Source organism: Amphiura filiformis, chromosome 10, assembly GCF_039555335.1.
Source record: "Amphiura filiformis chromosome 10, Afil_fr2py, whole genome shotgun sequence".
Taxonomy (NCBI): Eukaryota; Metazoa; Echinodermata; class Ophiuroidea; order Amphilepidida; family Amphiuridae; genus Amphiura; species Amphiura filiformis.
Window position 1 is genome coordinate 28,144,081 of NC_092637.1, and position 21,503 is coordinate 28,165,583.

The 21,503-nt window shown below is 37.0% G+C and overlaps 1 protein-coding gene across 9 annotated transcripts in view; it reads right to left on the minus strand.

Moving 5' to 3' along the window:
- LOC140162710 (uncharacterized) overlaps nt 1-13,886 on the minus strand; it is a 146,110-nt gene extending 132,224 nt beyond the window's left edge. For all 9 annotated transcript variants that reach the window (XM_072185987.1, XM_072185990.1, XM_072185986.1 and 6 more), the window contains exons 1-2: nt 13,786-13,886; nt 10,324-10,608 (exon numbers count right to left, since the gene is read on the minus strand). In XM_072185987.1, the coding sequence (XP_072042088.1) occupies nt 10,324-10,561 (238 nt within the window). In that variant the 5' untranslated portion in view covers nt 10,562-10,608; nt 13,786-13,886. The remainder of the gene's footprint in view (nt 1-10,323; nt 10,609-13,785) is intronic.
- Between the last annotated feature and the right edge of the window lie 7,617 nt (nt 13,887-21,503).

Genomic DNA, 21,503 nt, shown 5'->3' on the forward strand with positions numbered 1-21,503 from the left:
TATGTCTGCCACTATTTGGTTCACCATTCTCTGAAATGTTGTTGGCGCGTTTTTCAAACCGAATGGCATAACTTTGTTTTGGTAAAGACCAAATGGTGTACAAAAAGCAGAAATCTCTTTGGCACGGTCTGTGAGTGGAACCTGCCAGTACCCTTTTAAAAGATCAAATTTGCTAACAAATTTTGCATTCCCAATTTTGTCTATGCAATCATCAATTCTTGGAATTGGGTACGAGTCTGTCTTTGAATGAACATTTGCAGCTCTCATGTCTGCGACCAATCGGTATGAACCATCAGGCTTGGGAACAAGTATACACGGTGAACTCCATTCACTACTACTTGGTTCTATGATATCATTGTCTAGCATATAATTGATCTCATTTTTTAGATGTTGCATTTTCAATGGATTGACTCTATAAGGATGCTGCTTGATTGGTTTTGTATCACCAACATCTACATCATGAAATGCAGCACTTGTTCTACTTGGCGTATCAGGAAATATAAGTGTCAAATTTGTGAATCAAATTTGCAATTTGACTTTGTTGATCTTGAGAAAGATGACCTAACTTTGAATCTAAATTAATGAGCAAATCTGAATTGTTCAATTTTACATTATACTCTTTGTGCTCCAGCTCTTTATCCTGGTCAAATGTGACATCAGAATTGTCATCTTTACTCTTGTCTACATTGGCGATTTTGTCTACATCGGCATGTTTGTCTACATTATCAGCATATTTTACTGTACACACAGGTTTTGGAATGCCATTGTCACTTCTTTCAACATACTCTTTGAGCATATTTATGTGGCATAACTGCCTGCTCTTGCGTCTACCAGGAGTCTTGATAATATAATCGATTTCACCCACTTTTGACTCTACTTCACATGGGCCATGATATCTGGCTTGTAATGGGTGTCCTGGAATTGAAAACAGTACTAGAACTTTGTCACTTGGTTTGAACACTCTCTCTTTGGCATGTTTATCATACCATTGTTTCATTTTGGCCTGACCCTGTTTCAAGTTTTCTTTGGCAATATCAGTTACTCTGTTAAGCCTATGCTTAAAATTGGAGACATAATCCAACAAATTGATATCTGATTTCTCATTGAGCCACTTTTCTTTCAACAACTTTAAGGGCCCGCGCACTGTGTGTCCAAACACTAACTCAAAGGACTAAATCCTAAAGTTTCCTGAACAGCTTCCTAGCAGCAAACAATAACAAGAGTACTCCCTCATCCCAGTCCCTCTGAAATTCCAAACAGTATGTTCTGATCATGTTTTTCAAAGTGTGGTGGAACCTTTCTAGTGCACCTTGTGATTCTGGATGGTAAGCACTTGAGGTATACTGTTCTATACCTAATTGATACATGACCTGTTGAAATACTCCAGAAGTAAAGTTTGATCCTTGATCTGACTGTATGGACTTGGGGAGCCCCACAAATGTGAAGAACTTAGTTAAAGCTTTCACTATAGTCACTGCTTTAATATTTCTCAAGGTATGGCTTCAGGAAAGCGTGTTGACGCGCACATAATTGTCAGAAGGTACTGATTACCTGACTTAGTCTTTGGTAGGGGGCCTACACAATCAATAATAACCCTACTAAATGGTTCATCAAAGGCTGGAATTGGCTTTAATGGAGCATGAGGTATTTTCTGATTTGGCTTCCCTACTACTTGGCATATGTGACATGTTTTGCAATATTCAGAAACATCTTTTCTGAGAGTGGGCCACCAGAAATGTCTCAGAATTCTTTCATGAGTTTTCTTAACACCCAAATGCCCTGCCATGGGACTATCATGTGCTATATTAATTACTTCAGTGTGGTATACTTTTGATACCACAATTTGGTGCACTATCTTCCACTCTTCATCGGCAGGTACATCAGGGGGCGCCATTTTCTCATTAGCACACCATCTTGTTTGTAAAAACAGACAGAATTTTGTTCTGCTTCTTCTAGGTTCAATGCCCTTTGATTGATCGCTTTGAGTTCTGGGTCATTTTGTTGCTCCAGAATCAGCTTGTCATGACTTAATGGATCTTTCAATGTATCCCCAATTTGTTCATGCTCAGAGGCTGTGTCATTCTTAGGGGTATTTTTATCCCCAGGAGAAGGAAGTTTATCTTCTTTCTCATTCAACTTTGACACAAATGTGTCTTCCAAATTGTAGCCTAAGTCGTCAATTTGGTTGTCCTCAATTGTTTCTAATGAGGCCTTCTTACTCATTGCCCGTGTCACTGCACATGCAGGAAATATCTCCTCTTCCTCACTATTATCATCCTGTATACAGGGCTTATCTGTGACTATTGGGTCAGGAAAAAACTTCCCCCCCTGCCAAATCATTTCCTAGCAACATCCTTAAACACAAAAACGTTTTAAAACGTTTTAAATAAGTTATATTTTGGCTTTTGGTTTAGGTAAAAACGTTTTAATAACATTAAAATGTCGGGTTATATAAGGGTCATGATAACGTTTTAAAACGTTTTGTATGAAAACACACTACAACAATATTTTTAAATGTTTTCAAAAAATGTTATTGTAAACTATTTTTGCAAACATTTTTGCCAAATATTGTGTCAATACTTAAATAACATTTATGTTAAAATATTTGAACCCAGCAAACACAAAAATGTTCTTAAAATGTTTTTTTCAAAATCTTTTAATAACATTTAAATGTCGGGTTATATAAAGGTCATGAAAACATTTTTAAAACGTTATTGAAAATATTTTGGGCAAACATTTTCGCAAAATATTTTTCAACCCCCAAATAACATTCTGTTTAGAATGTTTTGTATCAAGTTTTCAAGAATGTTTTTGGAATGTTATTAAAACGTTTTATACCCTTTATATAACCCGACATTTAAACGTTTTCTGTAAAACATTTTTGTTTGCTGAGCAGTAGATTATCAAAAATGTGTTTTAAGGTTATGAAAACGTTTTATACCCTTAATATACCCTTTATATAACCCGACATTTAAACGTTTTCTGACAACCTTTTATAACCTTTTGCGAATGATGTCGAAAACGTTTTGTTTTTGCTAGGATGGACACTCCCTTGACTGGTAATTCATGTCTAACTCCTATGGTTACAGGACCAGAAACCAAGTCAGATGTCAAGTTAACTTTGTGGAGAGGTACATTAAGTATTTCCATCCCAATACCCTGGATCAAAGCATTACCAGCTGAGCTATCCTCATTAGAGGGCAAAGTTCCTTCCAGAATCATAGACCGTGCACAACATGTGTCTCGCACAATCTTAATGGGCTTTGGACTACCATTATCACCTAGTGATACTACTCCCTCTAACACAAAAGGTTCAAATTCCTCACACACCTTGTCTGTGTCACCTCCCTTTGTGGGAATTCTTGTTTCTTGATTTGACTGACTTTTTTCTTTGACTCAAGTGACACTGCACATCCCACAGTATTACTAGCAGTTTGCTGCTGTTTTTGTGCGTCTTGTCTGCCTTTTAAGAAATAACACTGGGTCATCGTATGCCCTGGTCTCTTACAGTGAGTACAAGTTACTTTGGATTTAAATTCAGTCCCAAATTTTGATTTGTTACCTGAACTCCCTGGGGTACCTCTACCACCAGCACTATGCTGTGAATTAAACTGAGATCTCCCTTCTTGTGTACCACCCTGATTTGCTCTAGGTTTATTATGGCTGAACCTGTTTGAATAACTTCTGTTATAGTTAGGGGAAAAAGTTCACTTTGGTGACCACTCTCTGGCTAGTAAGGTTTGACGATTGATTCGACTTCTATGGACCATTTAGAAAAATAATTGCCACCATGTCCCTCGCGAAAATCCCGGCATTTTTCGCTAGAGGCCAAAATCCAAAATGGCCGCCACCACCATTTTGAAAATTTAAGTTTTGAACCAGAGCACCTATAATCATGCACAAAGACACTTTTTCGGATATGTCGAGTACAAGGATTCCGATTCTGACATTAGTTTGACATTACGGCATCATTTTCACCCAGAAACTTTTGGTTTAGGTAAAAACGTTTTAATAACATTAAAATGTCGGGTTATATAAGGGTCATGATAACGTTTTAAAACGTTTTGTATGAAAACACACTACAACAATATTTTTAAATGTTTTCAAAAAATGTTATTGTAAACTATTTTTGCAAACATTTTTGCCAAATATTGTGTCAATACTTAAATAACATTTATGTTAAAATATTTGAACCCAGCAAACACAAAAATGTTCTTAAAATGTTTTTTTCAAAATCTTTTAATAACATTTAAATGTCAGGTTATATAAAGGTCATGAAAACGTTTTTAAAACGTTATTGAAAATATTTTGGGCAAACATTTTTCGCAAAATATTTTTTCAACCCCCAAATAACATTCTGTTTAGAATGTTTTGTATCAAGTTTTCAAGAATGTTTTTGGAATGTTATTAAAACGTTTTATACCCTTTATATAACCCGACATTTAAACGTTTTCTGTAAAACATTTTTGTTTGCTGAGCAGTAGATTATCAAAAATGTGTTTTAAGGTTATGAAAACGTTTTATACCCTTAATATACCCTTTATATAACCCGACATTTAAACGTTTTCTGACAACCTTTTATAACCTTTTGCGAATGATGTCGAAAACGTTTTGTTTTTTGCTAGGATGGACACTCCCTTGACTGGTAATTCATGTCTAACTCCTATGGTTACAGGACCAGAAACCAAGTCAGATGTCAAGTTAACTTTGTGGAGAGGTACATTAAGTATTTCCATCCCAATACCCTGGATCAAAGCATTACCAGCTGAGCTATCCTCATTAGAGGGCAAAGTTCCTTCCAGAATCATAGACCGTGCACAACATGTGTCTCGCACAATCTTAATGGGCTTTGGACTACCATTATCACCTAGTGATACTACTCCCTCTAACACAAAAGGTTCAAATTCCTCACACACCTTGTCTGTGTCACCTCCCTTTTGTGGGAATTCTTGTTTCTTGATTTGACTGACTTTTTTCTTTGACTCAAGTGACACTGCACATCCCACAGTATTACTAGCAGTTTGCTGCTGTTTTTGTGCGTCTTGTCTGCCTTTTAAGAAATAACACTGGGTCATCGTATGCCCTGGTCTCTTACAGTGAGTACAAGTTACTTTGGATTTAAATTCAGTCCCAAATTTTGATTTGTTACCTGAACTCCCTGGGGTACCTCTACCACCAGCACTATGCTGTGAATTAAACTGAGATCTCCTTCTTGTGTACCACCCTGATTTGCTCTAGGTTTATTATGGCTGAACCTGTTTGAATAACTTCTGTTATAGTTAGGGAAAAAAGTTCACTTTGGTGACCACTCTCTGGCTAGTAAGGTTTGACGATTGATTCGACTTCTATGGACCATTTAGAAAAATAATTGCCACCATGTCCCTCGCGAAAATCCCGGCATTTTTCGCTAGAGGCCAAAATCCAAAATGGCCGCCACCACCATTTTGAAAATTTAAGTTTTGAACCAGAGCACCTATAATCATGCACAAAGACACTTTTTCGGATATGTCGAGTACAAGGATTCCGATTCTGACATTAGTTTGACATTACGGCATCATTTTCACCCAGAAATCCAAGATGGTGGCCGGCACCATCTTGAAAAATTTAGTTTAGAACAAGAGGACCTTAAATCGTGTACAAAGACACTTTTTTGGATAAGTCGACCACGAGGATTTCAAATTTGACAATTACTTTGACATTACGAACTCATATTTACCCAGAAATCCAAGATGCTGGCCGCTGGCGCCATCTTGAAAAAAATAAGTTTTGAACCCGATTACCTAAAATCGTGTACAAAGACACTTTTTCCGGTAAGTCGACCCCAAGAAATCCGAATCTGACATTAATTTGACGTTACAAAATAATTTTGCCCAGAAATCCAAGATGGCCCCATTTGGTAGAGCGTAAATGTGATTTTTGAATGAAAGCAGAAGCATAAATGTGTCATTTCCGCCTTATCTGGGGTTCATGTCCCTTATATGGGGTTTAAACTGCCTTATCTTGGGTTTACATCCCTTATCTAGGGATAAGGCGCCTTACCTGTGGTTTAGACGGCCTTATCCTGGGTTTACGTTCCTTACCTGTGGCTAAGATGCCTTAACCTTAGCATATCGCAGTCTAAACCCAGATAAGGCATCTAAACCCCAGATAATGCGCCGTAACCCCCGATAAGGGACGTAGACCGCCAATAAAGCAGTCCAACCCCCAAACAAGGTGCTTTAACCCTAAATGAGGAACATAAACCTAAGATAAGGCATCTAAACCCCACATAAGGTGCCCAAACTCTAGATACGGGTCGTTAACCCCAGATAAGGGTCGTAAACCTCAGATAAGACATCTAAACCCAAGATAAGGCGCCTTAACCCCAGATAAGAGACGTAAACTCAGATATGACAGTTTAAACCCCGATAAGGCGCCGTAACCCCAGATAAGGGACGTACACCTCAGATAAACCAGTCCCAACCCCAAATAAGGCGCCTTAACCATAAATAAGGAACATAAACCTAATATAAGAGAAGTAAAACCCAGACGGCGCCTTATCTGGGGTTTAAACTGCCATATCTGAGTTTACGTCTCTTATCTGGGGTTAAGGCGCCTTATCTTGGGTTTAGATGCCTTATCTGAGATTTACGACCCTTATCTGAGGTTAACAACCCTTATCTAGAGTTAAGGCACCTTATGTGGGGTTTAGATGTCTTTTCTGGGTTTATGTTCCTTATTTAGGTTAAGGCGCCTTATTTGGGGTTTAAACTGCTTTATCTGGGGTCTACGTCGCTTATCTGGGGTTACGGCGCATTATCTGGGGTTTATATGCCTTATCTGGGTTTAGACTGCGATATGCTAAGGTTAAGGCATCTTAGCCACAGGTAAGGAAATGAAACCCATGATAAAACCGTCTAAACCACAGATAAGGCGCTTTTATCCATAGATAAGGATGTAAACCCAAGATAAGGCAGTTGAAACCCCATATAAGAGACATGAACCCCAGATAAGGCGGAAATGACACACTTATGCTTCTGCTCTCATTCAAAATCACATTTACGCTCTACCAAATGGGGCCATCTTGGATTTCTGGGCAAAAATTATTTTCTAACGATGTCAGATTAGATTTACCGGAAAAAAGTGTCTTTGTACACGATCTGGTTCAAAACTTATTTTTTTCAAGATGCCGGCGGCCACCATCTTGGATTTCTGGGTAAAATGATGTAATGTCAAAGTAATGTCAAATTTGAAACCCTTGTGGTCGACTTATCCAAAAAAAGTGTCTTTGTACAAGGATTTTTCAAAGAATGAAAAAGATGAGAAAGAAGAAAGAACGAAAAAAGTTGTTTGCTCTGGGCGGGATTCAGTTGTTTGCTCTGGGCGGGACCCGAGACCCCTCGCATGCCAAGCACTCGGTCGGCGACACTTTGCCACGGGTCTTGGGCTTCGCTGGCCAGCAAAACCGTGCCTATATCACTTAGGGCGATTGCGTCATCACACCACGTGGGATGCATGCACGAACAGCGCATATATCAAGTAGTATTTTGTAGTATACAGGAGGGTTAGGGTTAAGGAAGCCTATACTGAGTTTCGATAGTGGTAACCTAACCCTAACCGCCTAAGGGCTTTTTGGCGACGGGAAGGGAAAGAAGGAAAGAATAAAGAGAGAAAAGAAAGAACGAAGTTGTTTGCTCTGGGTGGGATTCGAACCCGAGACCCCTCACATATATCAAGTAGTATTTTGTAGTATACAGGAGGGTTAGGGTTAAGGAAGCCTGTACTGAGTTTCGATAGTGGTAACCTAACCCTAACCGCCTAAGGGCTTTTTGGCCAGCGAAACCGTGGAAGGGCACTTAGGGCGATTGCGTCATCACACCACGTGGGATGCATGCACGAACAGCGCATATATCAAGTAGTATTTTGTAGTATACAGGAGGGTTAGGGTTAATAAATATATTTAAGGTTGGTCTGAACCCTGGAATTATGAAAACTTTCGGGCCTCATAACTGCTAATTTATTAGTCTAAAGAATATAAAAGTATACATTTTTAGAATGGAAATGACTTGATGAATTCATCTGTGAGGTCCAATTTGGGCCAAAATGCTCATTTTTTGAGAAAATCCCAAAAAAACGGTTTTTTGGGCCCAAATTTTTTTGTGCAACGTAACAAAAAAATTGTTTGGCCAAAAAATTTGTTTTATTAATTTTTGAAAACTAGATACAAATATCTAGGGACCGTTTTTCATTTTTTTGAATTTTGACCAACTTTACCAAAAATATTTGAAATTTGGGCGAAAATCGGGCTTTTTTATGATTTTTTGAAAATTTTGCATTTTTTGACCATTTTTGGTGCAAATTTCTCAAAGTTGGTCAAAATTAAAATAAATAAATAAAAATAGAATAAAAGAACAATTCCTTTTCCCCTCTTCAATGTAATAAGGCCTACGAAATTGTTCTTCTTTTTTTACGCGTGCTTTATGATAAAGGCCTTGGAACTTTTTCTTTTTAATTTGATTTAATTTTTTTTGTTGGAAAAAAAATGGTGAAAAAGTCTTGGGTCCCTCCTGTGTAATAGAATGGAATACCATTTGAAATAACATGCTTTAATTCTGATTTTGTTTAAAACTTTGGAAGTATTCAAATTAGTATTTTCATTTATAAATTAAGTTGATTTAATTAATAATTTGTAAGGGTTTCTCTCTTCATTTGGGTAAACACCCCTATTGATTAAATGGAATAATCCAATATTTGTGACAAATTACATAAAACTTCTTTATGTTACAAAACCAACTTGCTTACATAGACATTAAGTTATATAATTACTTTAAAGCAAATGAATTACGTTCATGCTCCAGCCCCTCAATCGAGGTAAATACCCATATTAAGAAAAATGGCATGTTCCTATGAGCATGCTCAGTACATGTAATTCAGGACTTTGATTGTTTTCATTAAAATGTGAAAAAAAATGCATTATTTCAAAAACGGTGTGACTTTTTGCAGTTTTTCTTTTTGTTTTGTGTTCAGGAAATAATTCCCTTTATATAAAGGTATTATTTGTCACTATTAGTGCCAAATTTGATTTTTTTCTCATTTTTGACCAAAAATTAAGAAAAATATGAGAAATTTCGAGATCTCCGCTTTAGTGATCACAAAAGAACACCTTGTGAACAGAAGATTTAAGAAAAAAGTAGGTGATTTGGGGATCATTTAAGTCCACTAAATGATTCCTCAAATTGCAACTTCATACCACCTTGTATTATAAATTAAATAAAAAAATAAAAATAATAAAAAATAAAAAAGACAGACCAAGCAAAAAATGAGCATCCAAATTTATCCATTTTGGGCCAAAAATCACGTTTTGGGGAAATGCATCACACTTTCTTTTTCCAAAATTAGAAACACCGATATTTCATATTTCAGATATTATCAAGATAACTCTATTGACAATATAATTTTATAATATTAGTACGATATATGGAAGAAGAAAGGAATGGCATACCCATATGTTAAGAAACGTGTAGTTGTAAGCCGAAAAAAATTGTGAAATATGCACTTTTTTTAATTTAGCTTGTTTCTTAAAGTAGAAACACTGTGAGTTTACCATAGGAATATCACCTTATCTGAGTGAATTTTGGTGATCCCTTTCTTCCGTCAACCACAATAGATTTATCTATATTCACACTTAATAAGAGATTAAATGGGGATATTTCTAAACAATAAAAATAAAGAATTGCATTTTCGTTTGCATTGCATTGTGATTTAAATGTTGAGTACTACACCCCCACACACACACCCACACACACCCCCACACACCCCACACCCACCCACATATATTGTTGGGACTTGGGCCACGTATAGGTCTATATTCAAGCCTCTATGTTTTGTGTATTCAGTTGTTGTGTTACTATAACATCAAACGTCTTCAATTGTTGGGGATATCTTGAACTTTCAAAAGAGTATCAATTCATCCATTTTAAGTAAAGCTTGGCCTTTTAAGAGAGCCTCGACTTTGTATTTTGCAACTCATTTCAATGTCATGCCTATACCGGTGCCTATACATAATACACGTCCATAATACTATACATTTTAACAGCCTATAATATTCCAACTGTTTCCTATATAAAAAAAAAAGTCTAGTATTAAAATCACAGTCATTTAATAATCTGCAAGTAGTCGCTTTTCAACTACATATATTTATGCGATCGGCAACATAATATGTGCAACTTAAATTCCATTTAACAACTACCGCAAGTTCAACACATTAGAATCGCATTCATTAACAAATCGTCGTTCTTATATCTAATTTGTGTTTACTTAACAGAAGCTTAGTTTTGAACTTACCTGTTTCACATCTGACTCCAGTGAAGCCGGCCACACATGTACAGGTGGCGCGTGTACAAGTACCTCCATTTTGACACGGGCGAATAGGATTGCATTTGTCATGTCCATAAGCATGTCCATGTCCTTGTCCTTGTCCTTGTCCCTGTCCTTGCCCTTGCCCTTGCCCTTGCCCTTGAGCCATTACAGAAGAAACAGCTGCTAAAAGTAGTAACAGAACTAAAACTCGTGCGTTGTACATTTTCGAAATGCCGTTCTGATTCCTCCAAGACAGTTCAATCCTTGTATCTAAATGTAAAATAAAGGAAACACATTTCTAACAAGCCATCGAAGAACACTATCTACCAAAAAACATTGCAAGAATTCTTTGTGTCTTTATCCTTTTTCTAACTTGGTCCCATTTATGGAAAGCTATATTTTTGAATTCTAATCAATTATTTTGTTTTAATATTTTTTCTCCTACTAAAAGTACTCAGCTTCTTCATTCTTATTTAATATAGTGAGAATGAAACATGGTGATGATCACCCCATTAACCATAATAATTAAACTCATCTGATACGACTTCTTTCCAAAAAGGAACGTTATAATAATTTGTCAGCAGACACCAGACGTTGTCAACTATATAGTTGGGCCATAAATCTTTGAAAGGACTCAAACGTACGTTCATACAATTTTCCAAATGTTTAACTGACTGTCAGCACAATGAATACAACTAACCTGGAATGTCCGATGTCACGATGTGTGAAACACATCTCAATCAGAAGAAGTCCTCTGATGTGGTCCTTGCCCTTTTGTTAACCATTGGTGATTTTTGATCAAATGAGGTGCGTTGTATAAGGACGGAAATTATTTTCTTTGATCGCGATTTAGTTCTTGATTTGGATGGCCTCCTTCACTAGTTATGAAATGTGTTACGTAAAAAGATGTAAATTTCACATTTGTTGGTAAAAAGGATAAAGACACAAAGAATATTTTTCAAATTTGGGGCTTCTTTTACGTTTGGGGACCGTTCATAAACACTTGTTAGGAGGGCCTGATGCAAAAAATTTCATCGCGAAAATTTTCCAGGGCCCTCCTTTCCATGAAAATTATGGGTCAACCCCATAGAAAAGCATATTAATTCAATTTTCCCAGGAAAATGTGTGGTAATTTTTTTTCAGGGCCCCTCCCCCTTAGGAGGGTCAAATATTTTCAGGGCTCCCCCTTTCGGCATCAGCCCCTCCCCCCTAACAAGTGTTTGTGAACGGTGCCTTGTAATTTCTTTTTTCTTTTCTTTTTGTCAATTTTCTTTCTTTTTAAAAACATGAAAATGCAATCGGGCTTTTAAGAAAAGAAACACTTTGCTAAATAACTTTTAGTCGCTATGTTTTCTCTGATTGATTTCCTAATTGATTTTTCTCCTTAATACCTCTTTCGCTCTTTGTGGACGGCTGTACCTATTGACATGATAAATATGGTAATGTCAAGCATCGCTAAAGGGCTCACAAAAATGCCCCCCTTAAATTTACAAAAAATTTCCGTGCTAAACTTGACATACATTTCATTTATTTGAAAAAAATTAAAAACCTGTGAATAAAAGAAATAGTTTTTTCTTCTAAAAATAATCACATTTTCCAAAATATGATGCTTTCAGAAAAGGTTGCAATTTTCAACATCCTCATTTATGTCAAAATAATGGTTGCATGAGTGACTGGATGGAAAAGAAGACAATTAAATCAATCATAACATTGATATCGAGAATGTTTTGTACATTACATGTATGGGATGTTTAATAATGCAGCTTTTTAAAGCATCATTTTTGAGAATGTGAATATTTTTGACCAAAACAAAAGCATTTTGAAAAGGGCTAACATTGATAGGGTAGGAAAAACATGCCTCTATTCACAGGTTTTTAAATTTTTCAAATCAACAAAATAAATGCAAGGAAATGCAAAGAAATGTTTTGTAACTCCTAAATTGATTTCAACATTTTAGAAAAACCGGCTCAATAAAATATTCTAGAAACAACCCGTACATGTCAATGAATTATTGTTTTAAACTGCAATATGATTGCATGGGTGACTGAGTTATCTTATACATACAAATTAAAGAAAACAAAAAACCATTAAATCAATCAAAAGAATGTTTTTGTACATTACATGTATAGGATGTGGAAAAGTGCAACTTTTATTTTGGCCAAAACAAAATGACTTTTTAGTGACAGAACTTTGGGAGGGTAGGGGGAAATGATTCCTTTATTCATAGGGTTTTTATTTTTCAAATCAACGAAATTTATGTCAAGTTAACGCAAAGAAATGTTTTGTAATTTTAGAGGGGTAGGGTATTTTTTTAACCCTTAACTATTTGGAAACATATGTTTTCTAAATTTATAGTCTGGTTCTATTTTGGAAAAAAAACTTGCATTCCAACAGGAAAGTTTGGGTAAAAGTTGGTAACCAGCTTGTTTCTGGTAATTTGGGTATGCTGAACTCGAACGTGTTGTCTGTCAAACAGTCATTTAAGACCGTAACCCTCATAAAGACCCCCCCCCGTGACCCTATAGGATCGTATAAGGAGAAAAAAATAATTTGATCTCAACAACACTTTCAAATTTGTCAAATTATGCGTCGGGCCCCACGGATCCAAGAAATGCAATGTTTGTGCGTGTACTACCTATTAAGAAGTTATTGGGGCACATAAGGCTCCTCTTTCCGTAAGAAAATGGGATTTTGTCATTAATAGGTTATAGCCTGCTCAAAAGGGTATTTCGTGATCCACAACCTCATCCCCCACTTTTCTCGAAAAACAAGTTGAGATTTTTATACCACTGGAAACCTTTGGCTACATCATGCTTAAGTACAAAAAGCTTTTTTCGTTGATAACTGCTGAAAAATGTCATAAAAATAGGATGCTAGGATCATGTTTTTGTTCAGGCGTATGATCATCAAGGCATCATGGATGAATTTAAAGAAGACATCCCTCAAGCAGTTTTGACTATTTACTAGCAAGATTAATCAAGAAAACTCCAAAAAAAATGGGTGCTGGGTGAGGGCTGCTGGTTTCATGAGTAAAAAGTCCAATTATGGTGTTGCCTACTTGACAATATATCTGGATAAATTTGTTTCAACTTTTACATGTGTCCTCTGACTCAATTAAAAACATCTGAAAGGTTGAGAAGCACAGAATTGAGCCCTGTCTGATTAATGTTGCTATCTTCAGTAGATAACACGTGGTTAGCAATGTACATGCTGCATTATAACTGGTTTGAGTCAGCATCATACTTAAACTTGAATTATTTAACTTTTAATGGTCAAGAAAGGATGAAAGTCATTTAAAATGATCTTTTTAAACATTTGTTGCACCCTTATGATATCATACCACTAAACCAGGTCCGCCCTTTCAGACTGAAAAATAAAAACAAGTGTGTCCATTCGCAGATCATACCTGTTCGATCAAAATGACAAAAAAAGAGAGAGTGATCTTACCTTATTTATCTTCAGTGATCGTCCTTCGGTCTGTACGAAGCAACAATGCCAAGCTAAATGAAACATAAAGATACGAACATTTATTAAATAACGTTTTTTGCCAGCTGTTCATATGGCTTGATTGACAAAATAACGTCATTTAATGATGTTGCACCGCCCATTAGGCGGCGCAAACATGATTTATTTTGAGAATGTTACACGCAGAAGGCTAGTCAGTCGATCTATTGTTAAACATGACCCACTCAGTCACTTAATTAGGTGCTAGAAACGAAAGAATTCGGTGTTGAAATTAGCAAAATTTTTAGTTACACCTTTTCAATTCATAAGTAATTTTCTCGCTCAAATGAAAAGCAATAATTTTTTCATTTCTTCGGTAAATGTCAGGAGAAAACTATAATGTTTGGATTTTTACACTATGTTTTAAACTGACATTACTGATGAGAATAGTATTATACAGCGTGTCCCAAAAGTAACTTAACATTGTGAATTTGCCATATCTCAAATATTTCCTACTTCATACCAAAATGGAGAACATATTCACATAGATTGATCTTTTAGAATTATTCTGATACCAAAAAAACAGCATTATTGAAGACCCTTGACTTTACTGTGCGACTGTACATATGTGTGTATCAAACGCAAACGCAAGCTCATATGTTCTTTGTTCAAGCACACGAATGATGTGCTTCCCTGAACGATAGAGTTGGTTCACTCATTGCACACGCTACATATGGGTATGAACATTCATGGATTACATGGCCTAGCGTAAGCGTGACTGCTGTTTTAGATTATAATTAGGATATATATCATATCATATCATATCATTTTATTTGCCAGCAAAAAGACACATATACATATAAAATATTGCACAATATCAAAATTACACATAAATATATAAATTACACATGCAAAGATATAAAAATGTAAACCATGGAGGGTCATTAAGCAAGAAATTGAAATTGAATTGACCCATGTTGGAGAAAATAGAGAGATGGCATGCCTTAACCAGGAACAATTTAAACAAAAGGACAACAGAACCCCTGGCAGGGATAGCCAGATAGTGACAAAGTCACTTTCAAAGTGGCTAAACCTAATAGATTCCCACAAGAACACAGACAATCAGCACAGGGGAACAGGGCAAAGGATGAATCTACCTACATTCTCCAACATAAGATGAGGCGTGATAATACAATGTAAGCACAACCGTTAGATAAAAAATAAGCCTAAGCCCAACTGAAAACTATTTTGAATTCCAGCTAATTGTTTTGAAATGTATTTTGAGATTGTCCAGGAAATTAAATATACTAAACAAGAATTGGTCTTTGAGAGATGGAGGAAGTTGATCAAAATAAACTGGAAAACGATTGAAGACAGTGTATTTAAAACTATCGGTTCTAGCATAAGAATGGGAGAACTTAAGAGAATTACTATGACGAGTATTGATGGAAATATACTCCAAAGGATCAATATCATATATTTACAATGTTAAACTTTACTTTAAAACAGTTTAAGTGAAGATGAATTTCCTATAGATCAACGGATTCAGATTGTTTGGTTCTTTGCCGAGACAAAGTCGGACAAACTCACTCAAAAAAAATTTAAGGAACATTTTAATATAAATTATGCACCCAGCCGAAATACAATCCAGCAACTAGTGCAGCAAATTCCTATCAACTGAATCTGTTCATGATCTATCTCGGGCAGGACGTGAAGAACAGGAAGATCGGCTACAAACATCGAAGTCATACGAAGGGCGGTGGCGAAAAGCCCAAGACGATCAGTACGTCGACTTTCAATGGAGAACAACGTACCGCGTACAACTGTTCATCGAATCCTGCTGATTTCAACATGTATCGATCGACTTTTAGCGCCACTATGCATAACAATTGAAGCTGGTTAGTGGCGTACTGAGTGGTTATCCCATGGAAAAAAATTTCAGGCACGTATAATACCGTACCTTGGACAAATTCCAGGGACCCCGGAATAAAGGGAAAGAATGAACAACAAAGGAGAGAAGAAGAGAGAAAGAAAAGTGGAGAGAACAGGTCGAGAGATGAGAGAGGAGTGGAGTATACTAAAAAGAGTACAAAAAAATGTTTTAGAAAATATTTATGTGTTTGCTGGAATGTTATGTTAAGATGCAGAATTCAGCAGTGCGAAACAATGTGTTTGGCTATATTTTCACGGCTCATTTTGCAACAACACTTTATTTTTCAAATCAACTGAACATTCTGAAGGTAATGTTTAGCCTAACTTACATGAATCATAAATCTATATAATAATGACCTATGGGGAAGGTTGATGCCACTGTTTTGAGTGGACAAAGAGAGGACAGTAGTGTTCAATAATTGTTATTTCAGTCTCTAATACAAATCACATTTGGCGTTTTATTACATTAGTAATATTGATATGCCAGGGCAAAACTCAAAAATCAATACTTGTATCCTGGCAAATAATTATGTCCCATTTTGGGCATAAGATATCTAATGCTAAAGTATGTGTATACCTTAGTTAAGAATTTAAAATGAATTAGTCATTGACCAAAAGGGGCTAGTTTTCTGATTTCTGACCTCCTAGAAATAATCAAATATAGGTTTAGGTTTTAGTTTGAATTTTAAAGAATAGATGAAAAAGCTATATCGCGATTTTGTACCCATCTTTAAAGTGAGGTGCAAAATTGCGATGTGATAGGGATTTATTCCAGATCTGTATCTACGTAAGATAGCATACATATGCATTGGCCGTGAAACATTTACGAGAGAATAAAATCATTACATGTTCAATTCGCCGATAGATCCGCCATGTGCTGTTGTGGCGTGTGGTGGTGAGCTGAACAACATGTAATCGTCAGTGCGCCCTGGTTAGAACCCGGACGGTTCTGATTTCTTCTCCTTTATTTATAATGCCAGTTTGTCTGAGCTCCATTTCTTCATGTATGCATATATTTTGTTAACAAGATTGTATGAATTCAAAAAAAAAATTAAACATTGACAACGTGGATGCTAACGCACCAGTTGTTGGAAATGATCACATCAATTTAAGAAAAAATGTGAAAGATAACATTGAAGTTCCTTAATGTTACTATACATCAAAATAAATTGATCATTTCAAACAAGTGACAGTTTGCTAACAGGATCTCGTGATTTCAAAATATATTAAATCTAATGCTAATTGATAACAACATGCAACAGTTGTTTATAATGATCACAGTGAATTTTTTTAAATGAAAGTTTGATGTAACCATCTCCAACAATGGAAGTTCTGCGCTAACGCGTATCTGTCAAAAAGTGTTACAAAGCGCTAAAGAGACGCCAAAGTTAATAATGCTTTCCTCCTTATTATAGCTTGGGCCCATCAAGAAAATGTGCGTTTTTAAAACGGATGCAAAGTAATCTACAAATAGCTATACATATAGCTATTTAATCGGTGTTTTGTTCGAAGTGTTAATGGTAAACCGATGTCAATGTGTAGTTCTCCAATTTATTAATATCACAGCCAAGGTCGTCAATCCGAAGGTGGTCGTTTGGGGTGGGGTGTGGGTTGTGACGGGACATTTTGTTAAATATGACCGAGCAGAAGGCCTCACGCGGGTATCTGTGGGGATGTGCCTCCACTAATTCGTTTACGTTTCAAATTTACCAAATAGGCACCAAATGAAGACATTTGGTGGACATTTTTTGTACTATTATTGTGTAAAATGTTAGTTGGAAAAAACTGAAAAATTTTCAATATGAAGGACCAATTGGGGTTCTGTTTGCAGTTCATTTCTAGTGTCGTGCCCGGCATTTTGTCGATGGAGGGGGCAGGGGGCAAAGCGAGCATTATTCCGGCCCGATTTGCTTGGATATATGCCCTCGCGAAAATGTCAATACTATTTGAAATGTGCCCGTGAAAGTTGATACACGTTGATTTCAAGCGAGCAGAAAATTGCATTTTTACACTATTTTATACTCATGGTGTTTACCAAATGTGTACATATTTAAACAGAACATACCAAATGTGTACATATTCAAACGGAACTAACAACAAGGATTTATTTATTCAATAAGGTTTTGAATTAAATCAAATACTGGAACTTACATTTTTTGCAACTTGCTACGTTGCGTCTGAAACCATCAGACTACATCAGGCAACTGACCCGCTGGGCTGGTCATGTGACATTTCGAGACGGCTAGGGATCGTCTTGATGGCCCGGTCACATGCGTGAGATAGGTCGTGTCTCAGTCCCCCTTTCCTATTAAGTGACGGCTGCTCTACTCTTTCCCAGATGGCTTCCTTGATGCCTCTCGTATGCCACTGTTCCTCCTTATCGAGAATCACTGCGTCCTCGGTGTCAATATTATGAACAGTTTTTTAAGGTGAAGGTACACGGCGGAGTTATGGGCCTCGTTTGTGGTGGGCCTCCTATATTGATTGAGTCTAGCTTTAAAGGCTTGTTTTGTTTCGCCAACATAGGCAGCAGAACAATCAGCGTCACCGCACACTAATCCATACACTAAGTTGGAGCTTTGACTTGTACGAGCTTGCCACGTAGGGTGTTCTTTGGCTTAAACGACGAGGAAATCCCAAAAATTTGAGGTGTGTCTTAACACGTTCTGACAGTCGGACTGTTTTTGGTCTTTTCTGCTCTTGTTGGCTTTCAGAAAAGCGCAGTTCGGGTAACCGCAGTTCTTCAGCGAGTCTTGGATGTGGTCTTTCTCCTCTGGGATAAGCTCGCTCTCGCTTATGATGATATCTGCCATTTCCTGGGTAAACTTGATGTTGTCGTCTAGCTTGTTGATGTGTTGAAAGAAACCTTCTAATTTGGTGCGCTCAATAATCACGAAGGTATCATCGACGAAACGTAACCAGAGGCTAGGCTTAACACCGGGGATGATTGCAAGGCTTGCTGCTCGTAACTTTCCATACACAGGTTAACAACTATCGGGCTAACTAGGGATCCCATCGGAACTCCATGTTGTTGTTTGTAAAATTTACCTTGGTATGAGAAATAGGTGGTATTCAAACAGATGCTCACGAGTTCCACAATTTGATCAACATTAAGGTTTGTCCGTTCACTCAAGGTGGTATCATTGTTCAAACACTCCTTTACAAATTTCAGCGCAAAGTCTGGTAAAATACATGTGAACAAAGCGGTAACGTCAGACGATGTTATTGGTTCTTAAAGTGATATCCTTAATTCGGTTAACAAACTCTTTAGTGTTTTTGATGAGGGCCTAAGATTTTAGCCGCGTACTTTGCGAGATTATACGTGTTACATGACCAGCCCAGCGGGTCAGTTGCCTGATGAAGTCTGATGGTTTCAGACGCAACGTAGCAAAAAAAAAAAAATGTAAGTTCCAGTATTTGATTTATTCAAAACCTTGTGATTCTAACGACTGGATAACTGAGAATATTCACTATAGGGATTTATTTTCTGGGGGATTCAAAGAAAGAAGTTTAAGAATGAAATGTTTAATCCCTGGTGATTTAATATGTTAGTCGGCTTCTTAATGTGTACATCTGCGTCTTGACTTTCTTCAATCTTTCTACTTCCAGGGACAATAATTGCACGTATTGTTAACACAAAACTCACTATTTTAGCCCCCAATCAATGTGAATTTGAAGGTATATAGGATGAAGTGTGCGCGGAGCGCGAAAAACCTCAAAATTTCGTACTATTTTATCTAAAAATTAATATTGAGTGCATTTTTACAATAAGCCTGCTATAGACCAAGGAGGTATTTGCTAAAACGTGGGGAGTGGGGGGGGGGGGGGCATTTGATATTGTGTCCCCCATCCAAAAATGTGGAGGGACATGCCTCTGCCCCAAGCACAACAACCAGCTTTTATATAGCACCGTAACATGAGCAAACACGACCTTTACAAAAATATCTTAAACTGCACATCTTACATTACCAATTAACAAATAAACATAGCAGCATGAAACATGAGGGAAGAATTCGTCCGGGAATAAATGAGTTTTTGTTTGGCTCTTGAAAAAGCAACTGTTGTAGTTTCTGATAACAACTGGTAAAGTGTTCCATAATATTGGGGCAGCATTTGTGAAGGCGCGATCACTTGAGCAGTGAAAGTTCTGTTGACAACAAGGCGAGGTTGATCGTTTCCGGAACGCAGGTTGACAGACGGAATGTAAATGTGAAGGAGTTTAGTGAGGTAAATGTGGGCTACAATCCAGGAAAAAAATAGTTGGCACACTTGCACCAAACAATGGAAATGCGTGCCCTATTAAAATTGGGGAGGTGAGTGAAACATGCATGCAATATATGTAAAGTACAGACTCCCCCCTATATCTCACCCTTCCCCACTCCCCATCTTTCAATGTTGGAGGGTCTCACGGACCTGTTGACAACATGGCTTGGTCCAACATTGAATTGGGGGAGCGGGGGCAGAGATATACCAAAAGACAGGTAAAGTGTGCCAACCTTTTTTCGCGGATTGTAGATTGCACAGGCACTTGTAAACAAGCAGGATGATCTTAAAGATGATTCGCTGTTTGACCGGCAACCATTGCAACTCTTGAATCAGAGGAGAAGTGTTCTCATGTCTGCTTGCCTGGAAAATGAGACGTGCCGAGCGGTTCTGGATCTTTTGAAGCTTTTGAATGTCTTTGGCTGTGATGTTAATAAGCAGAGAGTTGCAGTAGTCCAATCTGGATGTTATTAGCGCTCTGACTGCTTGCTTGCAAATGTCTTTGTCAATGAAGCGTCGGATTCTGTTGATATTTCGGAGATGACCAGTGGCGTAGCCAGGATTTTGTAACCGAGGGGGCACAACTTGTAAATTTACCGACGGAAATATTTTTTGCCGACGCGACGGAAGTTGTGATTTGTTGACCCTTTTTTTGCATGGTTTGAAAAAGTGAAGAGCAAAAAAAAAAAAAAAAAAAAATGTAAAATTCAATTCCATTTACGATTTGTCAGCATTATTTTACAATTCTCCCCTTTTTTCTGTCACCCTGGGTAAAAAATAGTAGTCTATTGTTAACCCATATTTTTTTTCACCAATGCCTTCCGTCTACCGACGGCCTTACATGAACCGACGGCCATGACGAGCGGGGGGGGTGACGCCACTGGAGATGACGCCGATGAACATAGCCGCATAGACTCAAGGCTTAGCCATTTTTAATTTAGGCCTAAAAAATTGTTTGATTGGCATAACATTAAAAAAAATGTCGGTCGGCAATTAAAAAAAGTTAAGCTGTAAATTGGGTATCATAAAGGCCTTTGAACTTTTTTCTTCTTTTTTTTTTAATTTAAAAAATAGAGATAATCATCTCGAGATAACGTAATTATATCTAGATAAGTTGATTATCTCAAGATAACCTGATTATATCGAGATCATTTGTACCATGGGTTGTATCGTGACGTCACCTGGAGGTGAAATCTTAGGGGGTGTTACGGCTATCGACAGCCAAAAATATCTCGATATGATTAGGTTATCTTGAGATAATCAATTTATCGCGAGATAATTATCTCAATAATCAGATTATCTCTAGATAATAGAAATATTTCGATCTAATCAGGCTATCTCAAGACAATCGAATTATCTCGAGATCAATTTTCAAAAATTTGAGCTAACAGTGAGAATTAATTTTTATATTACCTTACGTAAAATCAATAAAGCTTAGGGGCTGTGCAATAACTTTGCGATTTTTGGCACACATTCATGGGGCGCCTTTTAAATAAAACGCCCTAAAAAGGCTTAGGAAAACAGTA